Source organism: Pelodiscus sinensis, chromosome 8 (genome assembly GCF_052426305.1).
Source record: "Pelodiscus sinensis isolate ZL-2025 chromosome 8, ASM5242630v1, whole genome shotgun sequence".
NCBI lineage: Eukaryota > Metazoa > Chordata > Testudines > Trionychidae > Pelodiscus > Pelodiscus sinensis.
This window is the reverse complement of record NC_143059.1, coordinates 4,938,598-4,957,170: the sequence shown is the minus strand read 5'-3', so window position 1 is coordinate 4,957,170 and position 18,573 is coordinate 4,938,598. Positions and strand designations below refer to the sequence as shown.

The following is an 18,573-nucleotide window of genomic DNA, read 5'->3' as shown; positions in this document are numbered from 1 at the left end:
AAATTTGGCACCCCCTCTTAATTAGCTGTAATACTATGATGGTGGGGCTCTGAGTACCTATGTATCTGAACATGTGGATCAGCTTTGCATTTCTGCCCTTGGTATCTCGCTTAACCGCCTTTTCCTGCTGTTCTCTTTTCAGAATCAGACAACAGAATGGATAGAAGGTAAGGGTCATTTGCTGTCAGCAATTGCTAGCATTTTTGGCATACCAAATATGAAAGTTCAAATTACCTTCTCCCTCTATGTATGACTACTGACAGTCCTTTAAACAGACATCCATACAAGATACAAAGCGACATGGAAGTCACTAAGGGTGAAATTTGCAATACTTTTTAGTGAAGTTGTACAGACAATGGAGATTCAGTTTTACTGAGAATTTCCAAAGTTGTTTTCAGTTGGATTAGGAACAAAACCCCAGAATTTCAGAATTCTGAAAGAGAAATTTCAGCATGAGTCTGATGTTTTTTAAATGTGTATGATATAATACATAATATAAAATAAAAAAAATCAAGCCAAACTTTTGAATGCAAAAATAAAATATGTTTTGCTTTGAAGAAGTTGAAATGGGACTTTTGGAGGGGGAAAAAAGCGGGCGGAGGGAGACAGAACTTCTGCAAAATTGACACAGTTCTGTGAAACGTTTTGATTTCAATGGAACTGCATTCGGCCACAGCAAATTTTCTGACCCTCTGTAGTCTTGGAAAAAGCTGAATATCAACTGTTCCAAATGGAAGGGTCCAGAAAGAATTTGGACAGTTATATTGATCCCCCTAAAGATGCAAATCAATGCCTAGTGGGAATAACCTAAACACCTGGACAGGTTGGGTGCCTGACTGCTAAGGAAACAATTGAGAGAGAGACGGTAGGTGAAATAATATCTCTTATTGTGCCAACTTCTGGTGGTTGAAGGGACAACCTTTTGAGGTCCACAAAGCTCTTCCTCAGTTCTGAAGAAGGTAACCGCAGCTAAATACAAGTGTGGCAGATTGTTAAGCAGAAGGGGTCCACATATAGAATCATAGAACCTAGAACGGGAAGGGACCTCGAGAGGTCATCGAGTCCAGTCCCCTGCCCTCATCACAGGACCAAGCACCATCTAGATCATGTTGGAGGATGGAGGACACCAATGAAGTGAGCAATTAAGGGCTATCGGGCAGCAGGGCCTGTTACACAATGTTACAATGAGCCATAGAACTTGCTCAAGTCCATGGGTTTGAGTGTCCAGTTGAGTTATGAATTGAAGGTCCTAGGCTCGTGTTGCGAAGAAGGTTTCCTTTGAAGGTGACAACGGAGAGGCCAGCTGGGGCGTGATCGCTTTGTGAGACATCCCCCAAGGGGGACACAAAAAATATAAATCCCAAAACCTCCCTGTGTGAGTTCATCGTGATAATCTGGTTTCATCCGCATGGCGGTGGGTGGGGCGTTCCGTGCGCCGGTGAGATGCACCACTGTCGTGAGAGGCATGCGTAGGACCCATGGCTTGTTGCGTGAGGGATGTTGATGACTGTAGCAGTGGAGATCTGTCTGGAGGTTTTGCGTCTTGTTCTGGCAGGGTCCGATAGTGCTTTGAGTGGCTGTGTCCCGGTCCATGGGGAGCTTGCTTGTGACGATGAGTTTGGCAAGACTGAGGGATTGTTTGAAGGCCAGAAGAAGGGACCTAGGGAAGATTTTCTGTCTAGATGTGGTCCTCATTGAGGGTGTGTCTAGGCTACACCTCTCTGCTGACAGAGAGATGTAGATTAGGCACATCGAAATTGCTAATGAAGCAGGGATTTAAATATCCCGCGCTTCATTAGCATAAAAATGACCGCCGCTTTTTTTCGGCACGGAGCTTTGTCGGAGAAAAGCGGCAGTCTAGAGGCTGATCTTTCGAAAAATAAAGCCATTTTCAAAAGATCCTCTAAACCTCATTTCACGAGGGATAAGGGCTCTTTCAGAAAAGGCTTTATTTTTTAAAAGATCAGCCTCTAGACTGCCACTTTTCTCCGACAAAGCTCCGTGCCGAAAAAAAGCGGTGGCCATTTTTATGCTAATGAAGTGCGGGATATTTAAATCCCCGCTTCATTAGCAATTTCGATGTACCTAATCTACATCTCTCTGTTGGCAGAGAGGTGTAGACTACACACTCCCTGAGTGTGGGCCAACATGTTGATGATACCCAGTGTGGGGAGATACAGGGAAACGAGGGGTGTGCGGACAACGGATATTTTATTTCCATATTGAAGTGGATTCTCTTGGGTCATTGTGTTCACCTGTTCCATAGGGACACCCCACTATGTCTCTCGTTCTCTGGTTTCAGAGGCAGAACACTAGTGGTGAGGGACTCTTCGTCTGACCTAGAAGGACAGCTCCCAGGTGCCTAAGAAGCAGTCATAGAGCTGAAGGCCAGGAGCGATGACCAGTCTGACCTCCGGTCTGTCACGGGCTCAGCCCAGGAATGGAACTGAGACCAAATTTCACAGGCTCAGTCCCCACACGCATCAAAACAATTCGGCTGCGGACAGTAGGTGCTCAAGACACACTCAAGACAATGAAAAGTGAACAGGCCCAAAACCATTGGCTCCAATTGACTGTGTATCAGAACAAGCCCCGAACCTTTCTGTGAATGCTAATAATGTGGATATGGGCCTGTGTAGGTTAGGAAGTGGGACCCACACGTCCCCTGCATACAACATTAGTTTTTGGTCTATCTGCCTAGTCTTAATACTGCCTCTAGCCCAGCGGTTCCCAACCTTTTCCAGATAGGGACCCATTTTGACTGTGAAGAACTTCAAAAAGATCTCACCAAACTGAGTGATTGGGCAACAAAATGGGAAATGAAATTTAATGTGGATCAGTGTAAAGTGATAAAGGTCTATAAAATCGTGAGTGGTGTGGAGAGGGTGAATAAAGAAAAGTTATTTATTAGTTCCCATAATAGAAGAACTAGAGGACACCAAATGAAATTAATGGGGAGCAGGTTTAAAACTAATAAAAGAAAGTTCTTCTTCACACAGCGTGTAGTCAACCTGTGGAACTCCTTGCCAGAGGAGGCTGTGAAGGCTAGGACTATAACAGAGTTTAAAGAGAAGTTAGATAATTTCATGGAGCTTAGGTCCATAATAGGCTATTAGCCAGGGGATAGAAATGGTGTCCCTGGCCCCTGTTTGTCAGAGGCTGGAGAAAGATGGCAGGAGACAAATCGCTTGATCGTTGTCTTCAGTCCACTCCCTCTGGGGCACCTGGTGCTGGCCACTGTCGGCAGACAGGCTACTGGGCTAGATGGACCTTTGGTCTGACCCAGTACGGCCGTTATGTTCTTATGTAAACCCTGCTCTAGCTACGTAGCCCTGAACGTGCGGGCCGGCAAGTCCAGGGCTGGGCCGGAGAGCGACCAAGATAGCAGGCAGCCTGTCATGGGAATGGTTCTGATGTCTTGCGACTGGGGACACCCGCCAGGGGGGGTTTGTGGGGAGCAGTGGTTCTTAGTCAGTCCAGCCGACTGTATCCCTTTCAGGAGGCAGATTTGTCCTGGATTCCCCCGGTTTCACCTGACTTAGAAATGACTTGCTTCCCAAAGCAGGCATAAACATACAGAAGTGTCCCAGCATCCCATGACCACCTGGAGACTGCAACCTGCAGATTAAGAAACACTCGCCTAGATGCATCGAGTAGCTCCCAGAAGACCTCTGCCCACCCCCAGTGGTGCGCATAATCCTGGTTGAGGACCACTGATGAAAAGCAGTGATAAAATATCCCTGCGTCTGTGTTCTGCCTAAATTTTCTTCCTATTTCTCCTTGTCATGCCTCACACACAATATTTACTCTCACTCGCTCTAACATATTCCAAACTGGGGCAAGCCACTATTATTCCATTAAAGTCCATGGATCTACACTGATTTACACCAGCCAAAATGTTTATAAACTTCAAATCCTGCCACCGATCGATGTGCATTTAGTGCACCACCTAGAAGTCAATCATTCCACGCCCCCTAAACTTCTCTGTAGAATTTCTTTGGGTTGCCCACATCCCAGAAGCACTGGCTAAACAGCCAGAAAGATTATTTCCTTACATGCCTGAAAGTACATGCAGCCCAAAATCACATTGGCAGTTCATTAGGAAGTAATTAGTGGCATTTGCCCCTTTATTTACACAGGTATATAGCATTATTTTTAAGCAATCAACTCGTAATGAGATGCCTATAGACACACTGGGATATTTACGAATACTTTGAAAGCATACAAGTTTTTCGGCATCATGCTGTCAGTTAACGAACCAGTCATTTAGGTGTCAACTGGTAATTATTAGGTGTCATTTTAAAAAAATTAATAGCTCATGTCAGTTTCAAATGCCATCTTGGTGTAAGCTTGGTAAATTACAATGCCTAAAATATCATGCAAGTTTAATGTATTAATAAAAATGTCTGGGCACATTTAATGTTGGCAATATTTTGAGTTAACTACAGTACATGGCAGACAGATTTATTTTGACAGAAAGAGACAAAGAAAGAGGCAGAGGGAGAGAGACAGACAGAATGGTTAGTAAGAAAGAAAAGATACCGATTAAAACCTTTGCCCTAGCCAATATGAATTCGTTGACTCAACAAGTCCTGAGCAAAATGTTCATCAGCCCTACAGCTAGCGCATTGTATCAATCATCCATCGCCAATGTAAATCACTCAGTATGAGATCGTATTTTAAATGCAGGGCACCAGTCACTGGCATATTCGAGGGAGGAGGGAAGGCGTTTGGCAGCTGCAGAGTACAACTGCCAAGCCCAGCAAAGACTTTTCTTTTCTTTTCTGCTGCTAGGAGTAGCCTCTGACTGTTGTTATCTGTTTGTCCATCTTATTTCTTCCAAGGTAGTTGCTGCCTGTGACATTGGCGGTAAGGCTGGTGAGGTACCACGTGCTCTTGTGAGTTATGACTTTGCAGCATGTTTACCATTCCTTTGACTAACATAAAGCATGCAGAATCGATCGGAGTATGTATTGTAAACCCACTCCTGCACGGAATCGGAACTGCTTAATCGCATATCCTACTCCCTATACTGTAACAGCTAATGGGGATTCTTTGTCCTGTTGGCCAAGTGGTAGAGGATTGTGCTTTTGGAACGGGAGGAGCTGGGGTCTCTTTTCACTGTGATTATGGAGTGCAGCATATCTGTTCATTTGAAGCACGTGGAATGTACCAAATCTCCTAGGACCTTGTTTTCCATCAGCTAACACACTGAGAACAGTTAAGTCCTTGGCAGCCACATATTTCTTATAGTACAGTAAACAAAAACAAGTTCCAAGGAAAAGTAAATCCCCCTTCCAATAGGTGCAAGACATAATTCAATAGCAAGAAAGCATGCCATTCTCTGTATTGCACCACACACACAATTTACTCAGTTGCAACGTGCATTCCTCGTTTATATCAGAGGTGGACAAAATACCACCTATAGGACAACTGAGATCCATGGCGTTCTACAAAGTGGCTCGTGGGCACCCGACATCAAGGTGCTGCCACTAGAAGATGTGTCCAAAAGTGCAACTCGCCAAGTAGCTTCCACTTGAATCAAGACGGCTCTGTTTTCTCCATGAGTTGAAACGTCTCCTCGCGCTTGGTTTAATAGGGCGCAGAAAGTTGGTTCGGACTCTTGGCCAGGGTCCCACACTCTGTGAAAGACACTGGGCTTTGCATGCCTTGCCGCATATACTGTACAAACTATTCACACCCCGCAGCATATGTTCCATCTCCAGCCCAGGGAGGGCTAACATCTCGGTCACTATACCATTCATTGAAATTGGATCCGTTTCAGAGGCTGACACATGCTGTACTGCAAACAAGTTCTTCGAGAAGCGCTCTCAAAGTAGCTAGATCCCAAAAATACACTCGCAGAGGAATTCTCTTTCTCCAAGAGCTCCTGTCGTTTGACCGGTTAACGAAGCGCTCCTTCCCTGGGTGTGAGGGGGTGGGGTGGTGAATGAGATTTTGCACCCAGAACTAACCCGGGGACTAGGAATTTCCTGCCACTCATGCTCACTCTGATGGGGGTACCTTTCTACCAAGTCATTTTACAGAGGCCACTGACCGGCCAGCAGCTAGAAACAGCTTCCAAGTTCAACCACAGTCTACCACCGCTGCATCTGAAGCAGTGAGATTACGGGAGGCATTGGAAGGAAAGCCAAAATTCAGATTGTGTTGAAATTGCCACCGAGTGCAGGATTTAAAACCTGCCCTTTCCCAAATTACGCGTGCATTTACTTTCCACATTGTCAGAAGCCAACTGCATTTGTCCTCCAATTTGCGTGTAAAATCTGCGTGCAAACTTTAGAGTGGTGACCAGTGAGCCCTCTAATTTTTCCCATCCCCCCGAGCGGAATGAATTTTGTTCTGCGCACCAATGTGCAACACGGAGGGGAGGTGCGACACATCCTCTTCGTATTGGTGCACATGACAAAATGCATGGGACGGGGTGACATTTTACAATGGGGTGGGGTTGGAACTGTGGCCCCTCTGCCGCCCTCCCCGCACACACACTCTCTCTTTCATAACATGTAATTATCCCCTTTATTGGTTGCTGTCACAAGCTGGCCCTGTTTCCAGTTCTTGATGGACTCCCCTCTGTTGAGGGCATCTGATCGCTGGATCCCATGTGCTTCTACGCCCCGTGATCCGGATCGAACCAGGCCACAGTTACTAGTTCTCAGTCCCTGACACACTCCCAGCAGAGAGCCCATGTCTGACACCTTTCCCTGGGACGTGGGGCTCTACAGCCTAGAAACCTGACTTCCCAAAATCAGCCCCCCACCCCCACCCTTCACAGCCTTTCTGAGCTCCCAGGGGCCGAGAGTTCCACTTTACTATGAGCGTTCTGAGCTTCTTAACAAGGCCTGGCCAGTAAGCAGGACTCATCACTTTTACTCTCAAGACTGTTTGTTGATTTACAAAGATCTGCAGCCAATGTTCCCTCAATTTTTTTCCATCTGCGTGCAGAATAAATGTTATGTGCACTGAGGCATAGTCAGATGTGCACCACTAGTAGAGACACACGCTGCCGGCTGCGTGTGCTCTGCTAATCGGCTGGGTGGCATTTGAATGTCTCCACCCAAGCACTCAGCTTGCAGGGAATGCTGTCTGCAACTCCCGTGTGCTTTCCTTAGACGCACTTCTCCCTCTGATCTGACCTCTTCTGTGAGTCAAAGGTCTGGAGTCCTCTCTTCTGCCCTCCAGCCATGGGCCTGGCATCTGGGGGAGGACAGCCCTCCCTTTTCACAGAGCATCTCCCTTTCTCTGGTGCAGTTTGCCACATGCCCAGACAGCAAAATACTGACCCCACTCCCATGAGTCTCACACGAAGAAAACCCACATCCCTAGAGGCAGGTTGGTCCTCACATGTAGTTAAGAACATAAGAGCGGCCACACTGGGTCAGACCAAAGATCCATCTAGCCTAGTGTCCTGTCTGTCAACTGTGGCCAATACCAGATCAACCAGAGGGAGAGAACACAACAGGTAATCCTCACCGGATCCCTCCCCTGTCACCCACTTCCAGAGAAACAGAGGCTAGGGACACCATTCCTACCCATCCTGGCTCATAGCCATTAATGGACCCAACCTCCATGAATCTCTCTAGCTCTTTTTTTGAACCCCATTAAATTCCTAGTCTTCATCCTCTGGCGAGGAGTTCCACAGGTTGATTATGTGCGGAGTGAAGAAAAACTCCTTTTTGTTTTAAACCTGCTGTCTCTTAACTTCATTTGGTGACCCCCTAGTTCTTATATTGTGGGAATAAGTAAATAACGTTTCCTTATTCGCTTTTTCCACACCAGTCATGATTTTATAGACCTCTATCATATCCCCCCTTAGTCTCCTCTTTTCTAAGCTGAAAAGCCCAAGTCCTTTAATCTCTCTTCAGATGGGACCCGTTCCAAACCTCTCATCATTTTTGTTGCCCTTTTCTGAACCTTTTCCAATGCCAATATATCTTTTTTGAGATGAGGTGACCCCAACTGCACACAGCACTCTAGATGTGGGCATACCATGGATTTATATAGAGGCAATAAGATATTCTCTGTCTTATTCTCTATCCCTTTTTTAATGATTCCTAACATCCTGTTTGCTTTTCTGATGACCGCTGCGCACTGAGAAGGTGTTTCCAGAGAACTCCCCACAGCGACTCCAAGATCTCTCTCTTGAGGAGCTGTAGCTAAATTAATCCCCATCGTACAACTTGTTCCAAGTTGATGGTCCCGGAGGACTTTTTCCTCATCCCTCTGTGGCCTTCAGTTGTGAAACAGGCTGCGCTTCTTAAAGGCAGCCTGGCTTTCCCACACAGAGCAAGACACCACCGAATGAAGTTCTCCGTGTGAGTCAGACTTCGGTCTTAATTCCCCTGTGGAGCCGGTCCGATCAAGACGCTGTTGGCCGGCACGTCCCGACTCCCTGGCGTTCCTGATGCCCTGGGGCCACTGGTGCGAGGCGGGGGCGGAAGGCAGAGAAGAAGCTCCGGAGAAGAAAACAAGCGACCATAAGCCTTGCCCTACTTTTCTCGCTCACAAGCACCCTGTGGCTTGCCAGCCCGGCCCTGCGCTCTGACCACACGCAGGAAGTTCCTGAGGTGGAGATAGCAGAGATGAGGTGGGGGCTGCCTGCCTCCTCCATCTTCCCATTCATTTTCCACCCTGGCCCCAGCATCTCCCCTCAGGCCCTTGGGACTTTTCTCACTTCCCCAGGGTAACCTCCGCACCCCGGCTCAGCCTGTCACGAGCACCCGACACACCGGTGTGGGGTTGCATGAGGCTTGAGCTCCCCTCCCCTGCTCCAGCCCCAGCTATCCTGCTGCCCGCACAGCCTCCCCTGCCGGGGGACGGCTGACAAGGAGAAGCTCCACGCTGCCAGACCATAGGAAGCTGGACGGAGAAGTCTCCTTGGATGAGCCGAAGGATGCTCTACAGAAAGAGGCTTCTCTACGGCTTCTCCTCACCAGGCCTTTTCCCGCTCCACAAGGCCAAAGGGCTGTTCTCCCACTTCCTTCCAAAACTCAAAATACGACTCCCGCCACGGCCTGCTTCATTTACAAGACCTTGTGGTCTTGGGAGGAGGGGAAAACTCACCGTGCCTCAGTTTCCCAGTTTGTCCAATGGGGATCACATCACTTAGCTGCTCGGTAGAAAGCGATGACATCTACCAGTGAAAAGTACTGCGTCCGGAGGTAGGGATGATTACATCGCACACCTCAAAAACGAGGGCACCAACATTCTCACTGACCCGGGAAGCGTGACGGTGTAACGAGCCTGACAGTAACACGGTCACAGTCGCATCGCACTGTTCCGCTCTGCAGCTCCTGGGTCCCTCCAGCCCCACCACAGACAGCGCCGCCTACGCTGGCCCTTCTCCTCATGTCCCCCGGGAGTGGCTGCTGACTCTCTTTCTGTGGATGCCAGCGCTGCTCCAGCTAACCTCTCTGGGATTCCAGACTCTCCTGCATCGTCACAGTCGGACATCTCCCTCTCTTCCCGCTTACCTGCTCCAGCTCAGCATGACGGAGGACAGGACAACTCCCCAGGACACATCCGGGAGATAGACGGACACAGCTGTGAATTAAACGTTCATAAGAACATCAGAACCGCTGTACTGAGTCAGACCAAAGGCCCATCCAACCCAGGGTCCTGTCTGCCCACAGTGGCCGATGCCAGGTGCCCCAGAGGGAGGGAACGGAACAGGGAATCATCCAGTGATCCCTCCCCTGTTGTCCATTCCCAGCCTCTGACAAACAGAGCCAGGGTCACCATTCCTGCCTAGCCTGGCTAATAGCCATCGATGGACCTAACCTCCATGAATTTATCTAGGGTTCTTTCTTGAACCCTGTTACGGTCCTGGTTTTCACAACATCCTCCGGCAAGGAGTTCCACAGGTTGACCGTGCACTGTGTGAAGAAGAACGTCCTTTGGTTTGTTTTAAACCTGCTGCCTATTACCTTCATTTGGTGACCTCTAGTTCTTACGTGATGGGAACAAATAAATAACTTTCCCTTGTTCGCTTTCTCCACACCTGTCATGATTTTACAGGCCTCCATCCTATCCCCGCTTCGTCTCCTCTTTTCTAAGCTGAAAAGTCCCAGCCTTTTTAATCTCGCTTCGCATGGCAGCCGTTCCGAACCTCTCGTCGTTTGAGTTGTCCTTTTCGGAACCTTTTCCAGTGCCAACCGTGCAGCCCATCGAAAGGCGTCATGCCTTAGAGATGCACAATTCCTTGTGTGCTTCCTGGCCTACTGGACAGAATCATGTGTGAAATCTTGTAGCGTGTGGCATACTTCACTCCTCCAGCCAGTCAGTTTCACTGGCAATAGGTGGGATCCCACTAATTTTTGCTACTCTCTGCTCCGTTGGCGGCCGGGTTAGCAGTTGTGGCTGGATCGTATCTGGCTGCCCAGGTGAAAAGAATTCCGATTCCTTCCTACTCCGCTGCAGCGCCCACGAGGGCCTGCCAGGCCCATAATCTCTAACTAGCCCACATGTTTACTGCGCCAGAAGATGAACATACACGTCACAGTCAGACATCTGTTCTGACTGTCCCCTTCGAGTCAGGGCTGTCTTGTTCTTTCCACTTTGACTACCATCTTCCAGCAACACACCGGGAACACTCCCCGTCCCTGGAGCTGCCATGGTACAGAAGCGCCAAGTACTTTTCAAAGAACAGCCAACCACGCACTCTTAAGAGACACGGACACTTTAAAAAAGCCTCACAAAATGGCAAAACACTCGCAATTACAACTTGCACACGGAACCCTGGCTCCTGTTCTATAAGCCAGAAGGGGTTACGTAGTTTGGACTCTTGAATAAGACAGACTGCTGACTCTTACCTGGCAATTCCTAAATCAAGCACATAACTTTTGGCAGCGCTCATAGATCGCGCGAGGGGCAAAGTGCTGTTGTTTCACACTGACTTTGAGTAGATTTCGTTAATTATGTCTTCCAATGAGAATGTCTGATCCTCCCTCTGTGCTGTATTTCCCATCAGATCATTTTTACTCCGTCTCCCATCGCGCTCTCTTCATGTGCTCACTTGGTGTTAGTTTTGCTGATGTCTAAGTGTTTGTTTCTTTTATTTATCACTAATCATTGCCTGGCTGCCGACGCAGCCCAATATGTGCACTGGGCTCATAAACACAACACCTTGTTCAAGCGTTTCAAGCTGAAAGAGCTAAACAACACAAGATTAGAGAGACCGCAAGAAAATTGTTACTCTGAAACATCCATGGCCTAGAACAGAGTGGAAGAAACTGGTAACTTCCAGCCTGCCCATTTAGTACTGTGCCACAAAAAACAAGTAGCTCAAATACATGTTGTAGCAATGCAATCCCCAAACATCAAGGAACTCACCAGTTAAGACATTAGATAAATAAAATGAGGTCCTGTATAGGTTAATTTGCCAACCATAATACCCAAGACATACAGACCGTGCCCCCTGTGACAAATGCTTTGTCAGAACTAGAATCACTCACAGCGCATACGTCCAATTTCTGATAGTCATAAGGTATGTCTACACTGCAGGGTTTTTTCGGAAAAACAACCGTTTTCCCCAAAAAACTTCACTTATGTCCGCACTGCAATCGCGTTCTTTCAGGGGGAAAAATCAAAAGCGCAGAGGGTTTTTCCAACATTGGTAATCCTCTTTCTACGAGGAAGAAGACTTTTTGTGAAAGAGCTCTTTCACGAAAAGGCGTGTGTGGACAAGGAAGGGGGAGGAAGAAGAGGAAAGAAGAAAAAGCACAGGTGCCCTGGTGGCCATTCCATCCACAGCAATCACAGTTTATATGCGAGAGAGCATCCATTCAGTGTGGATGCTATCTGTCGAAAAAGCAGATTGCTTTTTTGATGCACTTTGGCAGTGTGGAGTAGTGTTTCTTAAACTCTGTATCACGGTACACCGGTGTGCCACAAGGTAGTAAGAGGTGTGTCATGGAGAACAACAGAGTTCAAAATGGCCGCCTTTAAAGGGACAGGTGAATTTTTTTTTTTTCTTAATAACTTTTCCCTGGCTCCTTTTTTTTTTTTCTTTTTTTGCTCAACAAAAAATCCTTGGTGTTCCTCATTAAAAAATTTTTTTCTTGTTTGGCGTTCCTTAGTCTTAAAAAGTTTAGGAAACACGAGTGTAGACGCTCTCTTTAGGAAGAAGTTTTTACAAATGATCTCTTCCGGAAAAGCTTCTTCCAAAAGAAGCCTGCAGTCTAGACATAGCCATACTCCGTTGCTCACTTGTAACTGAGATGTCATGCTTTCTCTTGTACAGATCCTGTATCTATATCTACCATAACTAGGTCTTCATCTTAGTGTAGGCAGAGTTGAAGCACAGCTATACTCAGTTTGCCAGCGAGAATAATCCCAACCAGTTTTATTTTACATGGGGCAGTGCATCTGTTCACAAGTCCTCTTCCACCTTCCACCAGTAGAGTTTGGTGCCATCTTCAAAAGAAAGATGAGTTTGTTTGGCTTTTTTTAAAAAATGCATCTGATCCTAATCTGGCAAACACTTGTGTAACTTTAACTGTGCGTGGCCAGCTGTTTGATTTCATCTGGGGTAATCGTGTAAATAAAGTCAGACAAATGCATAACTGTTTGCAAGATCTGGGGCTGTGTTTGCTTTATAGAGGCTCCCGCGGGGGGGGAAGCTACTTTAATTTGATTTAGTTGAATTTAATTTATGTTGTGGGGTGGCCAAACTTACTGAGTCTCTGAGCCAAATACAACAGTCTTCGGACTGAGCGTGCTTGCTGGGGTGTCAGCCCCGTGGAACATGCCTGACAGGACGTTGCGGGTCTTCAGACCTCCACAGGGTGTGGGGTGTCACCTCATAGAAGGTGCTACCGGGGCTCGGGGCTTCTGATACATGAGTGCCACTGAATGCAGATTCCTGAGCATTATTCTCAGCTCTGCTCTGGGTCTGTACCTGTAAAATGCAGGTCATTTCTGGGCACCTGTGAAGCTGAGCTCATACTAAGAAAGCACTCGGATGAAAGGTGCTGGAGAAATGCAAGAGGTGAAAGGCCACATTCACGCGCAAGGCGCACGACTACCCCTTTCTCCCCCTGCCTCTCTCCTGTGTGAGGGCACATCCGGGCCTCACATCTGTGGGTGCCCTGGGCTAGCGCTGCCACTGGCTTGCCTGTAGGAAAAAGGACAGGAAAGGGCCTGATTCGCTTCTCATTCCTGTCTACACTGGCGTAACTGCAGTTCAGAAGCACCGGATGGTTTTCTGAGCCTCACCCCTGCTCCTTCCCCCCTCCTTGCTGGTGCACGTCTGTCCCCTGCACCGTGAGGGGTCCTTACGCTGCCTCCTCCCCGGTTCTTCTCCTTCTCGCTCCTTACAGGCAAACCTCACCTCCGTCCCACTTCCCCAAGAGGCAGCACAGTGTTGGCAGGTTCAGAGCTCGGGCTCAGCACACAGCAGGGCGTGGGGTCCCACCCTGGCTGAGCTCCCAGCCTCGGGAGACTGTGACATGGCTGCTACAGGCCATGCATGCAGCCTAAATTCTGGGGGGTCGGGCGTCATGGGAACCCCTGCTCCCTTAGTGGATGCCAGTGCAAAAATCAGTAGCACATTTTTTTACCAGCAATCGGCAAGGGCCATGCACACATTGGCCAGGAGGCAAGCCTAGTGAAACCCAGGAGAAGAGGCATCCTGGCCTGCCTCCGTCTGGGACGATGTGTTACTTAAATAAGGGAATTCCCTTAAACTATGGGCCAGTCGGCAACCCGAGGTGTAACTCTCTGGCCACTTTGCACCAGCGTAAATAAGAGGAAACTCAGGTCTCCGCTTTTTCCTAAGGGCGCCAATGACTTGTATTGAATTTCTCTGCTCTTGCAAAAATCTGTGTTTCCTCAGCAGTTGGCCTTTCACAGACGTTTTTTTTCCTCCCTCGGTGCAATGAGCCAAGCTGTTTTTTAGAAACCTCTTCTGCCTGCCAAGGCTCTTCAGAGCTGCTTTCGGGCAGCCTCTGAAAAGGCATTGGTCCTGACGGCAAAGGATTACAGACCTCTCGTTTCCAGCAACTGACGCTAGGGGGAGGAAAACCGAATCAAAGCTTGGAGCAAAGAAACCAGGCGGGAGTCAGAGGCAGAAAAGAACCAGGGTTCTGGTGGGATAGTGATAGAAATGTAGCCGTGTTAGTCTGGTGTAGCTGAAACAAAATACAGGACTATGTAGCACTTTATTAGATGATGAGCTTTCGTGGGCCAGACCCACTTCCTCAGATTTTGCTCTGAGGAAGTGGGTCTGGCCCACGAAAGCTCATCATCTAATAAAGTGCTACATAGTCCTGTATTTTGGTTCTGGTGAGTGGCTTCTTCAACGGAGCCCTTGTGGGTGGCTGATCCTGGACTCTCATATCCTGTTTTATTCTCTTATGCTTTACAGGTCACCCGCGGCATCGTCAGGGAACAGGTACGATCTGCAAAGGGGCCAGGGAGGAAGGTCTCAGGGTCGTTCCCCGGTCTGGTGCAGCGGGGATGGGGTGGGGGTAATGCTTTCTGCGTGGCAGCCTGGAGTCCGAGAAAAAGAAGCTGGGGAGTGTTTATAAACCTGCATCCAGATCCATACCCAAGAGGGATAAAGGTGGCCTATGCAAACCAGAGAAGGAGGAGGGGTGAGGCTAGAGGGCATGACTGAAGTCCAGAGAACCAGGTTTTGTCTTGGACGTGGTCACAGATGCCTGGCTCAGGGCATACCTACCCTGCATGCTAAGCCCCGGTGCAAGGCAGACAGGGGTCGGGCAGTGTGGACGCATTAGCATGGCTTGGAACCGGCCCGCCAACAGGCAGGGGCAAAGGGGCAGCTGTTCTGAGACCTGGTGACTCAAAAGGGCCCCCAGCTCCCAGCTGCTGCACTGAATGGCACACACCAGGCAGTGCAGAAGGCCTGGCTGGGAGACGTGAGCCCCCCAGATCCGCCCTTTCCACCTGAGGCCCCGCCCCTTCCAGGGGCCCAAAGACTTCCCTCCCCCATCCCTTGCCCAAGCCCAAACTCTATTGGCTGCTCTGGCTATGAGCACTTGTAAACCCAGATTTACCATGGAATGTGGACACTCCAGTGCAGGCTTGGAAACACTGAGTCCATTAGCCCATGTCCCACAATGCAGTGTCGAAGTACCTCTGTAGCCCTGGGCATGTCACTTAACCTTTCTGGGCCCCACTGTAAAAATAAATAATAATATTTAAACAGCCTCCTTGTGATATTCCCGTGAGGGAGGTGTTTTAATGTGGGTAACACGTTGGCAGGTCCTTGTGCAGCAAGTGGCAAAGAAGCCTAGCATGATTTTGTTATGAAGTGCCCTTCTCTGTAGGCATCCGTTATGCGTCTGAGGTTTAATTTGTAAATTTCCTCCCAGACAACTCCTTTGCCCACACATCTTATGTGGATTTTGAATGACTGAGGGGAAACGGGAGTCCATAAAAGTAAAATACAGACGGGAAACCTGTGAGACTCCCGCTATGCTATGTGTTATGCTATTCATAGGACACGATATCCATATGCTATAAGCCAGCACTGTGAGAAGCACAGCCAGTTTTATAAAATCCAATCAAACCAGCAATTAACAAGGAGAGCGCATCTGTCTCCCCTTTCCAAAGCAAACCCTTGTGAGTGGGAAAAACTCCTGGGAAAAAATCCTGGAAGCCATTTACCTCATCTTCCTTCAGATCCCTCCCTTCGCCTCAGCAACGCCACCTATATGGCCTGGCCATTTGAAAATAGTTTGGCTAGGTCAGGGGTGGCCAGCCCTTTCTGGGCAAAGAGCCAAGATAGCAGTGGATCCAGCGTGAAAAGCCGGGGCAAGTTGTCGAGGGAAAAAAAAAAAGCTCTGCCCCTTTAAGAAAAGACATTTAAATGCATTTAGAGGCTTTTTGGCACCAGCAAGCTCCCGATGCCCGCCATCTTTAATTCTACATCTTTCGTGGCTGTGCCGGATGGCTCCCCTGTCCAGGTCAGCACAGAGAGCTGGGAGGAGAGGACTGTTTTTGGGGGTGCCGGGGTGGCTTACGAGCCACGGGAGGCGGGGGGGTGGAAAGAAACGCATGAGGCTCGCAAGTAGGCCACGGCTGGGCTAGGAAGTGAGCTGAGACCTCCTGCTTATGGGGCATCAGTTTGCCCTCGCCTTCCTGCTTTTCAGCCTCAGCTACTTCTTGCCCTTTGTCATAAACTAGGCCCTGTGCCGGCGAACACTTAAAGTTAAGCACATGTGTGTGAGCAGCGGCATATACTTCAATGGAATTGCCCTTGCAGTTAAGCTCATGCGTAAATATATGCAGATGAAAAGCCCTAGGCCTGGTCTAAATTAGGGTGTTATTTCGAAATAACCCCCCTTAGGTCGAATTAATAAGCGGCGCGCCCACACCACCATGCCTGTTATTTCGAAATACTACGCCACTTCTTTTGAAATGTGTACGCCTGCTTTCCTCGGGGAATAACGCTAATTCTGAAATAGCGGCACCGGCGCGTCCACACTACTGAAATAACTATTTCAAAACAACTACTCCTCAGAGTCATTTGAACGAATTCCTCCCCGGGGCTTCCTGGGGTTCTAAGTCGAGGTAGCGCGCCCACATGAACGGAGCCTGCCTCGGACTCATTTCGAGGCTTCGCCGTAGTGAGGACAGGCTATTTTGATTTTGTAAAATGGAGAGTTATTCAATCAAATTTAGTTATTTTGAAATCATTTCCTAGTGTAGACGTGCCCGTACATTGTTAGCTTTTGGGGACACAACTGTCTCTTAGGGTATGTCTACACTACCACCCTAGTTCAAACTAGGGTGGTAGTGTAGACATAACCTCACTCTGCAACGGGGCCCTGATCTTTGGCTGACACCGCTAACACCCACAACAGTACAAAATAAAAACTGATAATATACATATGAACGAGGGGTCACCAAGGGACACGAATAGGGAGATGTCGGCAGCAGCGCAGATGGGGCGCTAAGTATGCTGTGAACGGTGATATCGCCAAAGTTTGTTTGCACCCCCACCCTGTATTAAACAGTAACTATTAAAAATGTGCTTTAGTCTTTTAAATAAAAAAAACTTAACTGTATTATTGTTATAAACTGAAAAGTGGCGAGAAAAGGTAAACTCATGTGAACAAATATAAACTCTTTTTTATTTAAATGTAGCATTTAAAATAGTGTTAATAGAGTTTTCAGGGAAGGTCTAATTTGTAAGTTTGCTGTGTGAAAGGGGTTGCTAATCCAAAAAAATTCAGAATAAATATTATTTTTAAATGGCATGAAAGTCATTCTAATCCTTTAGTTATTAAAATATGTTTTCTAAGCTCTGGAGTTACTATGTTACCCACGATCACTGCTTCCATAGGGTGAGAAAGGAAGTCTTGTTTACCTATTGTTATTTCTGCTTTTTCAGAGAAGAAGTCAAGTTACAAGAACTGCAAAACGCACCCAACCACTAGCCAGTTTCGAATGAGCTGTATTCGGACTGGACAGTTAGCTCTTGCGGTACCTGATGTCTGCATCAAGGGGACGCCTTTGTCCTCGGGACTCTCTCTCCATATGCAATGTTTTTGAAAAAATGAACCAAGTGACTGATTAGAGGAAAAGCTTTGTAGCATGCACAACCGAAGGCCGTCTCTGCACTCCAAAAACGTTGGGCCATACCATGAACATACCATGAACATACCATGTTCTTGAGGATGAAAGAATGATGGAAATACCCATTTTCATGTTCATTAAGAGTTCCTGTTTGTAAATAAGAGCTTGTCTATACTTATCCAAGTATCGGCGCTCTGGGGATCGATTTTCCGGTGTTCAATGTAGAGGGTCTAGTGAATACTGAAGGTACCCCTGTAAACCCTGGCACTTCTTGCAGTCATCAATCTCCTGCTTTGTGGCCATCTTAGAAAATCGATGTAAGGTACGTTGACTCCAGCTAGGCAATTGTAGTTGGCCTTGCATATCTTGACTTTGATTTTCTCGGCCAGTGTAGACCTGGCCTAAGTGCTAAGTATATGATTGATTTCATTCAAAAATAAAAGATGACCTAAAACTAGAGACAGATTAAAGCAGCAACATCCAGCTGCATTCACACTGCAAGCCCCTCAGAGATGGGACTGAAGGGAGAGGAAACGGGAAGGACCAGCCCATTGCAAATATAGGGGCCATTTGCAAAATGTGGAGCAAGGTTTAGTTTTCAAACATCAGACCCGGGGTATAAAAGCTATGAGTGTTCTGGTCCCGGGCCTTCATTCTGTACCTGAACTAGAGATAATGGGACATAATCATAGAATTATAGAACTGGAAGGAACCATGGAGGGTCTAAAGTCCAGTTCCCTGTCCTTACAGCAGATGTTTGTTTGGCTTGTTCTTAAATATCTCCAGTGATGGAGATTCCACAACCTCCCTAGGCAATTTATTCCAGTGTTTAACCACCCTGACAGGACAAGAAGTAATGGGCTTAAATTGCAGCAAGGGAGGTTTAGGTTGGCCATTAGGAAAAACTGCCTATCATCAGAGGCTAAGAAGAATAGATATCTGAAAGCTGTTATCATGTCTCCACTCAGTCTTCTCATTTCAAATTAAACAATCCCAGTTCTTTCAGTCACC

The 18,573-nt window shown here is 47.7% G+C and overlaps 1 protein-coding gene across 10 annotated transcripts in view; it reads left to right on the top strand.

Annotated features, from left to right (window-relative positions):
• Window positions 1-17,714, top strand: part of TMEM273 (transmembrane protein 273) — a 28,261-nt gene extending 10,547 nt beyond the window's left edge. For 2 of the 10 annotated variants that reach the window (XR_012905525.2, XM_025182148.3), the window contains 3 exons: window positions 143-167; window positions 14,384-14,410; window positions 17,378-17,714. Coding sequence is in view for 6 of the 10 variants with exons in the window: in XM_025182148.3 (XP_025037933.1) it covers window positions 143-167; window positions 14,384-14,410; window positions 17,378-17,423 (98 nt within the window). In the remaining 4 variants the exon portion in view is untranslated. The other 8 variants (XR_012905527.2, XR_003088357.3, XM_075934663.2 and 5 more) reach the window with 8 other exon arrangements.
• Window positions 17,715-18,573: the final 859 nt, after the last annotated feature.